This window comes from Oratosquilla oratoria, chromosome 40 (genome assembly GCF_046742065.1).
Source record: "Oratosquilla oratoria isolate Oo_2021 chromosome 40, ASM4674206v1, whole genome shotgun sequence".
In the NCBI taxonomy this organism is placed as follows: domain Eukaryota; kingdom Metazoa; phylum Arthropoda; class Malacostraca; order Stomatopoda; family Squillidae; genus Oratosquilla; species Oratosquilla oratoria.
The window spans coordinates 7,345,924-7,358,723 of record NC_134816.1 but is presented as its reverse complement, the minus strand read 5'-3'; the positions used below and the strand labels follow the sequence as shown (position 1 = coordinate 7,358,723).

Sequence of the window (12,800 nt, the reverse complement as noted above, 5' to 3'; positions counted from 1 at the left end):
TACAAGGGAGGTATCCAAAAAACAAAGGCATAAAATCCACTCCCACCCATCCACTGCACATAGTCCACTCCCATTCACCCCCCTCCCTCCCTCCCTCTCATCTTGGCTCCTCCTGGATGACGGGTCATCACTACATCTTGCCCACTGCCCTGGTTTAGAAGCAGTGTTGCATGACACATCACAACCACAGCAAGGCCGCTTCATTAAATCAGCGACTCCCCTTCTCCATCCCCTCATGCAGAAAAAGAGAAGACAGGGAGAAATCCCTTTGGGCTGTGTCAAAATATTTTTTCACACATACTTCCTCACACTGCATCCTCTACCCACTTCCTTTTATGCATCACAGCATCATCCATACACAACCATTCTCCATTCACCTCTATCTTCTGTCTTCTCCCATTCTTCCTCAAAAGACATTCACCTCTTTCCCAATGCCCCTTTTACCCCATTCATCCATCCCATCCTTGTTCTCCCTCTTATGTCCACCTTCTTTTACTAATCTTTCTTCACTAATTTTTTTTCCATATGTCCAAATCATCCCAATACTTTTTCATCAACCCTATCTCCCAACTCCCTTTCCAGGTCCTGGAGCCGCAGCATCTACGTCGTGGGACCACCCCCCCAACCCCAAGAGTTGGGGGCCAAACGGCGGCAACCAGCCCTGGCCACCGGCTCTACGCAGGTGGCACCGATCCCCAAGAGGAGCTACAACTGCCTTAGGGAGTACCACAATCCTTTTTTTCTCAACATGCAATGTTACGTTTTTTCTGCACCAAGGGGTGATTCTCCAGTGATCACCCCTCTTCTTCTACTTTTAGCCGGAGATGTAGAGAGCAATCCTGGGCCCACCACAAAATACACATGCCCAACATGCTCTAAACCCATTACCTCGAGCAGACAGACAAAGGGCTCAGTTCAGTGCAATATGTGCAAAAAACTAGGCCCACCTCACTTGTACAACACTTGCTGACACAAACCAATACACAAACACTTGAACATGTCTGCCCTCCAGTAACCCCACTCCCACTTCCCCAACCACAGCGAGCACCCTTACCCACTCCCAATTTTCCTTCGCCCTTATCCCCAATCAGTACTCCCCTTCCTTTGTCCCCAATCTCTCCTTTCCCCCCCCTCTAACCCAGATCCTATACCTTCCCCATTAACACCCCAACCTCAACCCCAAACGGCAACATACAACACATATAGAACACACAACATCAACATATTACAACACAACATTGACGGTATTAACACAAAAAAACATGAACTCAAACACTTTCTTAAACAACACAACATACACATTGCAATTATATTTATACAAGAAACAAAACTAAGACACTCACACAAAACACCATCATTTCATGATTACACCACCATCAGACAAGACAGGACCGACAGCAATGGCGGTGGACTCATCACCCTGATCCACCACTCCATCTGTTTTGTGGACACAAGCACCACAACCAAAATTCTCCTCTCTACCACAGATAACACTACAGAAATCCAATCCATTCGAATCCGCACAGGCAACAAATCAACACTGACAATAGTTAACATGTACATCCCCCCCCCCCAATCATCCCCCACAGTTCCAAACACCTTCAGGCCTCAATTTAGCCAACTAGACTTGATCCCCAACCTGATCATGGGTGGTGACTTCAACGCCAAGTCGTCTGCCTGGTATGTTGACAACCCTGACACAAACAGTGGGCTTGATATACAGACTCAGCTTGACTCATTGACTATCATGAACAACACACATATCCCACACCAAGCCCTCTACACTCCCTCCTCTCCTGATATCACCTTTTGCTCCCCCTGCCTAACCCCAATAACGTCATGGAGAGTGGTCGGAACCCTTGGTTCTGACCACCTTCCAATCATCATCACCACCAAAACAAGATGCACCCCAGCTGGCCACAGACACACATACATCAATTACAAGAGAGCTCACTGGGAAGCTTTTACTGGAGAGACAGAACAACATTTTGAAACACTTAACAGTACACCAATCACAAACATAAACAATGCTGTGCACACTTTTAATACAATCATACAAAACGCAGACAAGAGATACATCCCTAGAGGCAACAGAAAATCACACAACCCCAACTTCACACCAGAAATCCAAGGCCTCATCAAACAACGAGACGCACTCAAACACAATACCCCCACACCTATCCCTCAAAACATAGCAGACCAAATACAAACACTAAACACTGTGATTGCCAATAAAACACACGAACAAAAAACACAAAATTGGCAAAACTTTATCAATACACTTGATCACAAAACAAACACCTGCAAATTGTACAAAACACTCAACAGCATTACACTATCCAACAGTAACACAACACGCTCTCATGCAACAATAATCACAACAGACAATCTACCCTCAAACAGACAACAAGCAAACACATTCATAAATCATTTTGCACAGACAAGCCATCTCACTTCTCACCTTGACGACTGACGCACTATTCGAATAAGAAAGATTTTCCCAGAATCAGACTATACACCCTTCATAGACAGTCAGACAAAACACATAATACATAATCCCAAGCACTCATCTGTGGCCCTGATAACATAAGTAACATCCACCTAAAACACATTGGACCACAAGGTATACACACACTCACAAACACTGCAAACTACAGCTATTCACACAACACTATACCCGACATCTGGAAGCATGGTAAAATAATCACCATTCCAAAACCAAACAAAGACCCAACAATTCCAACATCGCACTGCCCAATCACACTTCTCTGCACCCCCTCTAAAGTCATTCAACATCTAATACTTCAACTTGTCACACCACATATTCCCCTTGCTGACTCACAACACGGTTTTAGGCCACTACACTCCACAAACACTCTTCTGATAAACCTCACACAAAGAATTTTAGATGGCATCAATTCAGATAGGCCCCACCACAGAACACTTCTTATATCATTAGACATTAGTAAAGCTTTTGATGCTATCCCCCACCACAATCTAACAAATAGAATATATAACACAGACATGCACAATAACACCAAAAGATGGCTGGCCAATTATCTGGCAGGTAGGAATGCTTATGTGTCATATAATGGCCAATCATCGCACATCAGAAACATTAAGAATGGAGTACCACAGGGCTCTGTTCTATCCCCCACGCTCTTTAATCTATACATGAATGACATACCCACACCAGACACCTCAGAAATACAAATCTCTTCCTATGCAGACAACATAACAATCACATGCACACATCGTAACACAAAGCTGCAGATATAATCCAGCCATACCTTGATACACTCAACACATGGTTCATCACAAACAGACTCAAAATAGCTCCAACCAAATCTACAGCAACACTTCTCACCAACTGGACAATTACAGGCTGCACAAATACAACACCTACAGACCATTTACACCATGAAACAAAAGTCCTCAAAGTCAAGGACCACCTCGACATGAGAGGCACACAAACACTTGCTGCAGCCACCACAAACACATCACACCCGCTACACTACATAGCAGAACACCCACACACACCAAGAAACATTAAAACTACACCCAAAGACCTTTATTACGCACAGATACTCTCTTCTCTTCCTCCACAACCACCAAATACCAGCCTCCGGAAACATATTCATAATCATATCACTCACCGCTCCATTAACACACAGAAAGACAACACACTGCTGCATGCCAGACCCCCTGATATCCACCCTTCTGAATCCTCTCTCCCACGAAAGGACAGAGTCCACTTGGCCAGACTGCGATGCGGTCACCACCCAGCACTTCTAAGCTACCAGAAGAGGCTGGACGACCGTGTTGTGAACAGCTGCCCAGGATGTAACACTTCACCCCATACCATACAACACATAATGGAAGACTGCATTATACACAATCATGCACGCAAACAACACAACATACACTCTATAAAGGATTTGTGGGAAAACCCAGTTTCGGCTGTGGCCTTCCTTGGGGAGACGGGACTGCTCGGACAGACAGTCTAGGGAACGACAACAACAACAACAACAACAACTGGACGAAAGAACACAAATACATACCTCATCTCTATATCAACAGCACTCTAATACCACACACAAACACACCGAAAATTCTTGGTGTAACATACGATACATCCTTGTGTTTCAAACAACACGTCACAAACATAAAAAACAAATGCACGCCTAGACTTAACGCACTTAAGTCAATCACTGGAAAAACATTTGGACAAAACAAAGAAACTAATACAACAATATACAAACAATGCATACGCTCAGTGATGAATTATGCGAGTCCTGCATGGGCTCCTAATCTCAGTCAGACACAGCCCTAAAAACAATTACAGGCTGCACAAATACAACACCTACAGACCATTTACACCATGAAACAAAAGTCCTCAAAGTCAAGGACCACCTCGACATGAGAGGCACACACACACTTGCCGCAGCCAGCACAAACACATCACACCCGCTACACTACATAGCAGAACACCCACACACATCGAGAAACATTAAAACAACACCCAAAGATCTATATCACACAGATACTCGCTTCTCTTCCTCCACAACCACCAAATACCAGCCTCCGGAAACATATTCTTAATCATATCACTCACCGCTCCATTAACACACTGAAAGACAACACATTGCTGCATGCCAGACCCCCTGATATCCACCCTTCTGAATCCTCTCTCCCACGAGAGGACAGAGTCCACCTGGCCAGACTGCGGTGCGGCCACCACCCAGCACTTCTAAGCTACCAGAAGAGGCTGGATGACCACATTGTGAAAAGCTGCCCAGGATGTAACACTTCACCCCATACCATACAACACATAATGGAAGACTGCATTATACACAATCATGCATGCAAACAACACAACATACACTCTATAAAGGATTTGTGGGAAAACCCAGTTTGGGCTGTGGCATTCCTTGGGGAGATGGGACTGCTCGGACAGACAGTCTAGGGAACGACAACAACAACAACAACTCCCTTTCCACCCCTGTTCTCCTCCTCACCTCCTCATTTCTCACACTATCCAGCCTAGTAACCCCTATCATACTTCTCAGGCACCTCATCTCAAACACATTCAATCTCCTCCTCTCTTCCTCTTATGTTCCATGTTTCTGCCCCATACAGTGCTGTTAGCACAATAACTCCTTCATACAATCTCCTCTTAGTATCCATTCCCAAATACACAACTATAAAAAATGTATTTTCATGACTACATAAAACATATAAAAAAATTATTCTAACCTCAGGAAAAGGTAGCAGATCTTGATTGTTGTGTTTTCCCTTCATGGCCTTCACTAGATTGTAAAACGTTTGGGCTTCTGAGGCTTTCAGGTTACCCTGAAAAAAGAATGAAATAAAAGTCACATTATTCATACTGAACTGACTGAGAGATAATGTTACATGACAAGTTTGTATCAGCAACACCTACTGGAGAAAGATGGACAACCCAATGGAGAAGGACTAGACACCACCCAGTTGCAAGAGACCAGAACCTGGTCTCTGGATTGGGTCCTGAAACTCACTCTATTCTCTTTATCACTTCCTATCAATCTATCTATAAGATCTAAGGCCATTGCTAGATCATTTTAGTGACCAAGAGCAGACAGTGACAATGAAAATTTTGTAAAGAAATGTATATAGCAAGGTCCCATTTACATCTGTGGTAAAATCCAAAATACCCACAGCAAAGATTACACATAGATTATGCAGGTCTATTTTTAGGTCACTCTTACCTGATTGTGGTAGATGCTTAAAGTAAGTGGCCTGAGATAATTCCAACACAGTCTACTACTGCTTAATCAATTATTAGACCACTTATCTCAGTATTTGCCATGCATGCACTACCATAACAATGGTCCTCAGTTAACATCCCATGAATTTCAGGCACATTTGATTGTAAATGGCATATACTATATCTTGTTTGCAACTTATCATCCAGTCACTAATGGAAAAACTGAAAGATTTGTGCAAACCTTTAAGCATAACATGAAATACCAAGAGGCTACTGTATCATAAGTTATCTCATGTATTCATAAGTTTCTTTTAGCTTGTAGAACTACTCCACATTCAACTACAGGAGTACCATCTCCACACCTCCTGATGGAAAGAAAGTACTCAGCAATAAATCTGATTTGATGTGACCAAACTTCCACAGTAAAATGGAAAATGTAGGATTGAAACAAACTAAAATATCAAAAGAAGGTGAGAACATTTTCAGTCCTCACCAATTATGGTACAGTAAGTCCTTGTTATACGGTACATATACATTCCTGAAAACCTTACCACAAAATGAAATTACCGTATACCGAATCCATTATAACATGTAATAATAGGATATGGCAGACATACCTTCTCCCTGCTCTTTCTTCTTCAAAATATCTAGCGGATACCGTACCTGTAAATTTTTCTTACCGTAAATAGAATCGAGGGTAGTAATTACCAAATACCGTAACTGTGAATTTACCGGATAAAGAATTACCATATATGGAGGACTCACTGTACTAAACTTCTGAGTATTTGAGGCAAACAAAAGTTTTTCTTTGCTCAGTTTTCTCCACAAGCATTGTACTATACTACACCTGAGAGAACTGGTTTTAGGCCACTACACTCCACAAACACTCTTCTGACAAACCTCACACAAAGAATTTTAGATGGCATCAATTCAGATAGGCCCCACCACAGAACACTTCTTATAACATTGGACATTAGTAAAGCTTTTGATGCTATCCCCCGCCACAACCTAACAAACAAAATATATAACACAGACATGCACAATAACACCAAAAGATGGCTGGCCAATTATCTGGCAGGCAGGAATGCTCATGTGTCATATAATGGCCAATCATCGCACATCAGAAACATTAAGAACGGAGTACCACAGGGCTCAGTTCTATCCCCCACATTATTTAATCTATACATGCATGACTTACCCACACCAGACACCTCAGAAATACAAATCTCTTCCTACGCAGATGACATAACAATCACATGCACACATCGTAACACAGACCAAGCGTCAGAAATAATCCAGCCTTACCTTGACACACTCAACACATGGTTCATCACAAACAGACTCAAAATAGCTCCAACCAAATCTACAGCAACACTTCTCACCAACTGGACAAAAGAACACAAATACATACCTCATCTCTACATCAACAACACTCTAATACCACACAAATTCTTGGTGTAACATACGATACATCCATGTCTTTCAAACAACACCTCACTAACATAAAAAACAAATGCACACCTAGACTTAACGCACTTAACCCCTTCCATACGGTGCCGCACACGTAGGCGTCATGGGGAGCGAGTGTATTCGCGAGGCTGCCATATCGGCGTCTTGATTATATTTATTGTAGTCGCCCATCCATAATGACATTCTTTCTAATTCTTTTGTAATCGCATTTTCTATGGTTATCAAAATTCACGGGTGAAGAGAGAACGATCGATATAAGCGGTGACTATATTTTATGATGCGAGTATTATTACGACACGTCGTACGGCTGGCATTGGCTGCTGCCACCGAGATCTAAGTCCATGACGCCTACGTGTGCGGCACCGTATGGAAGGGGTTAAGTCAATCACTGGAACAACATTTGGACAAAACAAAGAAACTAATATAACAATATACAAACAATGCATACGCTCAGTGATGAATTATGTGAGTCCTGCATGGGCTCCTAATCTCAGTGAGACACACCACAACACCCTTCAAATCATACAAAACAAAGCCCTAAAAACAATTACAGGCTGCACAAATACAACACCTACAGACCATTTACACCATGAAACAAAAGTCCTCAAAGTCAAGGACCACCTCGACATGAGAGGCACACAAACACTTGCTGCAGCCACCACAAACACATCACACCCGCTACACTACATAGCAGAACACCCACACACACCAAGAAACATTAAAACTACACCCAAAGACCTTTATTACGCACAGATACTCTCTTCTCTTCCTCCACAACCACCAAATACCAGCCTCCGGAAACATATTCATAATCATATCACTCACCGCTCCATTAACACACTGAAAGACAACACACTGCTGCATGCCAGACCCCCTGATATCCACCCTTCTGAATCCTCTCTCCCACGAAAGGACAGAGTCCACTTGGCCAGACTGCGATGCGGTCACCACCCAGCACTTCTAAGCTACCAGAAGAGGCTGGACGACCGTGTTGTGAACAGCTGCCCAGGATGTAACACTTCACCCCATACCATACAACACATAATGGAAGACTGCATTATACACAATCATGCACGCAAACAACACAACATACACTCTATAGAGGATTTGTGGGAAAACCCAGTTTCGGCTGTGGCCTTCCTTGGGGAGACGGGACTGCTCGGACAGACAGTCTAGGGAACGACAACAACTGGACATTCTGAATATAATTTTCATGCAATATAACACAGAATGATTCAGATAAAAAGACAGTGAAAAGCAGACAAATAATTTTGAAGCCAAGAAGAAATTCAAGATAATTATATGAAATAGTAATGGTGTTATTTCTTGCTCATGGACTTGGTGAATGAAAGTGCCCTGAGTACGTTAAATTGTGAAGTACTAAACAAACAGCAACAGCATGTATGTGGCTACAGTTTCCTTTCAAACATTGGTTGGTTGTTGTAAAGGTGGTGCTTCTTACATTACATTATGGTTGTTGTTGTTGTTGTTGTCGTTCCCTAGACTGTCTGTCCGAGCAGTCCCGTCTCCCCAAGGAATGCTACTGCCGAAACTGGGTTTTCCCACCAATCCTTTATAGAGTGTATTTTGTGTTGTTTGCGTGCAACCACCCCTGGCCATCAGCTCTACGCAGGTGGCACCGATCCCCAAGAGGAGCTACGCCTGCCTTGGGAAGTACCACTATCCTTTTTCCCAACATGCAATGTTACATTATGGTAGAATTCGCGTGTTGATCTATTTGAACATTATACAGACTTTAACATTTAATTTAGGTAGGAAATATCATCACTGTAGACCCTTGCTATTTATATTTAAATGATGATAGGCTCTTTGGCAGATAGAATAATCTGTAGAGGGGACTGGTGTAGCTAAAGTAAATTGCAGTCTTATGTGAGTGAGTACCATTGGTGTCTTTACACAGTTGTATCATAATCTTTGTATCTCGCAATATCTAGTTTGTTCTTAAATTCTTGTATGGTGTCTGTACACACTATTGTTTCATCTAATTTGTTCCAGACATCCACCACTGTGTGGAAAACTTTTTTTTCAGATCTCTTCTATAACTATTCTTTTACGAGTTTCTTTTCATGTCCTCTTGTTTCTCTTTTATCCCACTTTAATAAGTCTTCTCTGTCAAGGACTTCCATGCCTTTAAAGATTCTGTAAATGGCCAATAGATCACCTCTTCCAGGGTTGGTAGTTCCAATTTAGACAATCTTTGTTCCTATGTCAATTTTGAAAGTGTTGGGGCCATCTTTGTTGATGCTCTTTGGATTCTTTCCATTTTCCTTATAATTATTTTGTGCTGAGTGTCCATTGTGTTGCAGTGTATTCCAATCTTGGTCTTATCAGTGTGACTAGTATTTTTCTTACTTTTACTTCATAGAAGTAATTAAAAGCCACCTTTATTGATCTCAGTAAATTGTAGGTTTCTCCAACTATTTTGTTTATATGCTTGTCTGGGGACATGTCTTTGGTGATAATTACACCTAGGTCCTTTTTGGAACTTTCTTTACTTCCTTTGTGAAGATTTTATATTGCCCTGATATACTTTTTTTACCTTTTCCAAATTCCATTATACTCCATTTCTTAATGTTGAAGTTCACTTCCCACTTTTGACTCCATTCCCAGATTTTGTCCAGGTCTCTCTGTAGCAATTCACAGTCTTTTTATGAACTTACTTTCTTTAGTAATTTTGCATCATCTCCAAAGAGGTTCCTATATCATTCTACACCTTCATCCATGTCATTTATATATATATATATATATATATATATATATATATATATATATATATATATATATATATATATATATATATATAGTATGTGTGTGATTTGATGGCTTTTCAGTTGATTTATATTAAATTTATTTATATTAATTTAACAAACTTTTAAAGTGTCTAGAGGTAATATTTTGTCATGAAACTAATATATTATTCAATTGTGATTTTGATTAAATCTTTGCTCATGGCTCCAAAGTCTCAGTGCAGATGCTAGTGCTAAGTGTAAGGCTATATTGCTGGAAGATAAGGTGGAAATTATAAAACAGTATGAGAAACATGAAAAGGTGGCCACCATTGCAAGATCTTTGGGATTGAGTCATACAACTTTTTACCTAGTTGTATTATACCCGTCTGGGGTATTGGCTGCATGTTATTGTGGCAGAGTAGCATGCAGTTGATACTTTAGGGTCTATATGGGGCGCCCATACGGAACAGAGCTGCACATCATTTTGTCTGTGATAGAGGAAACTCTGTTCATAGAGAAATGATAACACTTTAATACTACGACTGTCCCTCTGTTATGCTGTCCCCCAACCCTTTGTTACTGTTCTGTACCATTTCTCTGAATATTCATTTCCTTTTGTCGCCTACCCTGTCCTGGGGGAAGAGAATGCTACCACCAAGTATTTCCACTTGAGTTGTAAGAGGCAACAAAAAATGGGACGGGGTATGGGATTAGGAGTGCTGCTACCTGTAGTCCCAAAGAGGACATTCCTAAAAAAAGTAGAGGCATAAGAGGGTATGGGACTTTTCCAACCAGTACCCTAAGGTTTGAGTCTTTTAATGTAAGTGGATGTGGTACAGATGAGAGTAAATTGAGATAGTATGTTTGTGAGAAGAAAGATGGATGTGCTGGCTTTGAGTGAAACTAAAATGAAAGGGAAGGGCAAATGTGAGTTTGGGAGTGTAGCTGGGAGGTACTCAGGAGTGAAGAGGGGATGAGGGAGAGAAGGGGTGGCTATACTAGTAAGTGAAGAGATTGGTAAGCGTGTAGTGGAGTGGAAGGAGGTTTCATCAAGGCTGATGTGGATGAAGGTGAAGCTGGGAAGGGAGATGTAGGTTTTTGTAAGTGTGAATGGACCTGGTACTAAGAAGAGTGTAGAGGAAAGGGAGGGTTTTTGTGTAGATATAAATGAGTGCATAGAGGGATTAGGGAGAAATGTCAATGTAGTTGTTTTAGGAGACCTTAATTCTAGGGTAGGAAATGAACCAATAGATGTATAGATTGGGAAATATGGAGTTCCAGGTAACAATTGTAGTGGAGAATTGTTGGTGATGTGTCATGAGAGTTGATGAGAGCAAATGCAGTGTTTAGGAAGAAAGGCAAGCATAAGTACACATGGGAGAGGGTGGTGGATGGAAGGGTGGTAGGTAGAGCATTAATAGACTATATAGTGGTGACCAGGAGTATGGTAGGAAGAGTTAAGGATGTACATGTTCTAAGGGGAGTGAGTGGGGGAATATCAGATCATTTTAGGGTGGAAGGTAAACTGAGAGTGGAAAATAGGAGGAGAAAGAGGAAAAGGGCAGAAGGTAGAGAGGTACTTAGAGTGAACTGCTTAAATGAGAGAGAAAAGGAAAAGGAGTATAAGAAGCTGAGAGAGGAGTGGGAGGGAGTGAAGGATATAGTAGAAGTAGGAGTGGAGGAGGAATGGGGATGGTCCAAGGAGGGAATCATAAGGTGTGCAAAGATATTGTGGGGAACAAGGAGGATGGGAGGAAATAGAAGGATAGGTAGTGAGTGGTGGGATGAGGAAGCAAAGAAGGGTGTAGAAGAGAAGCAGGCATTCATAGATTGGCTACAAATTAGGATGAAGGGTATGAGAAGTACAAAGAAAAGAGAAGGGAAGTTAAGCATAAGATAAAGGAACCAAAGAGGAGAGCAGATGTGAAATGGGGTAAGAGTATGACAGAAAATTTTGAAAGTGATAAAAAGATGTTTTGGAAAGAAATTAAAAAAGGAAGAAGAGGTCAATCAAGTAGAGAGGAGGGGGTAAAAGGTGCAGATGGAGAGATGATAATGGAAGAGAAGGCAGTGAGAGGAAGATGAGCAGAGTATTTTAGGGAGTTGCTAAACGTGAAGGAGGATAGGAGGGAAAGGTAGTTGCAGTGGGAAGCACTGAGAAAATGACCGTGATGAGTGAGGAAATTGGAGGAGAAATAGGAAAAGATGAAGTGAGAGCAGCTGTTAAAATGATGAGAGCAGGTAAGGGACCTGGGTTGGATGGATGCCATGCAGAGTGTCTGAAGAAAGGAGGTACAGTTATGGTGGACATTCTGGTGAGGTTGTTTAATATTTGTTTAAGAGAAGGTAGAGTGCCGGAGGACTGGAGGTGCCTGTATAGTTCACTTTACAAGGGAAAAGGGGACAAGTGTGAGTGTAGTAGTTTCAGAGGTATCAGCTTGTTGAGTGTAGTTGGGAAGGCTTATGGAAGGGTCTTGATTGAAAGGATTAGGAGGGGAACAGAGTAATTGGTGAGCAACAGTGTGGTTTTAGGACAGGTAGGGGTTGTGTAGATCAGATTTTTGTGGTAAGAGAGATATGTGAGAAAGCTATAGGAAAAAGTAAGGATGTTTTTTGGGCTTTTATGGATCTGGAAAAGGCTTATAACAGGGTAGACAGGAAGGCACTGTGGGAGGTACTGCAGATATATGGGATAGGAGGAAAGCTGTTAAGAGCAGTCAAGAGTTTTTACGAGAGTAGTAGAGTTTGTGTTAGGATTAGAGATGGAGAGAGTGAATGGTTTGAGGTAAAGGTGGGACTTCATCAGGGATGTGTTATGTCGCCCTGGCTGTTCA

At 41.8% G+C, this 12,800-nt stretch overlaps 1 protein-coding gene across 2 annotated transcripts in view; it reads right to left on the bottom strand.

Annotated features, from left to right (window-relative positions):
• The window catches only part of LOC143020628 (nardilysin-like), a 252,330-nt gene that overhangs the window by 21,208 nt on the left and 218,322 nt on the right, over positions 1-12,800 (bottom strand). For both annotated transcript variants that reach the window (XM_076177107.1, XM_076177108.1), the window contains one exon: positions 5,257-5,352. In XM_076177107.1, the coding sequence (XP_076033222.1) occupies positions 5,257-5,352 (96 nt within the window). The remainder of the gene's footprint in view (positions 1-5,256; positions 5,353-12,800) is intronic.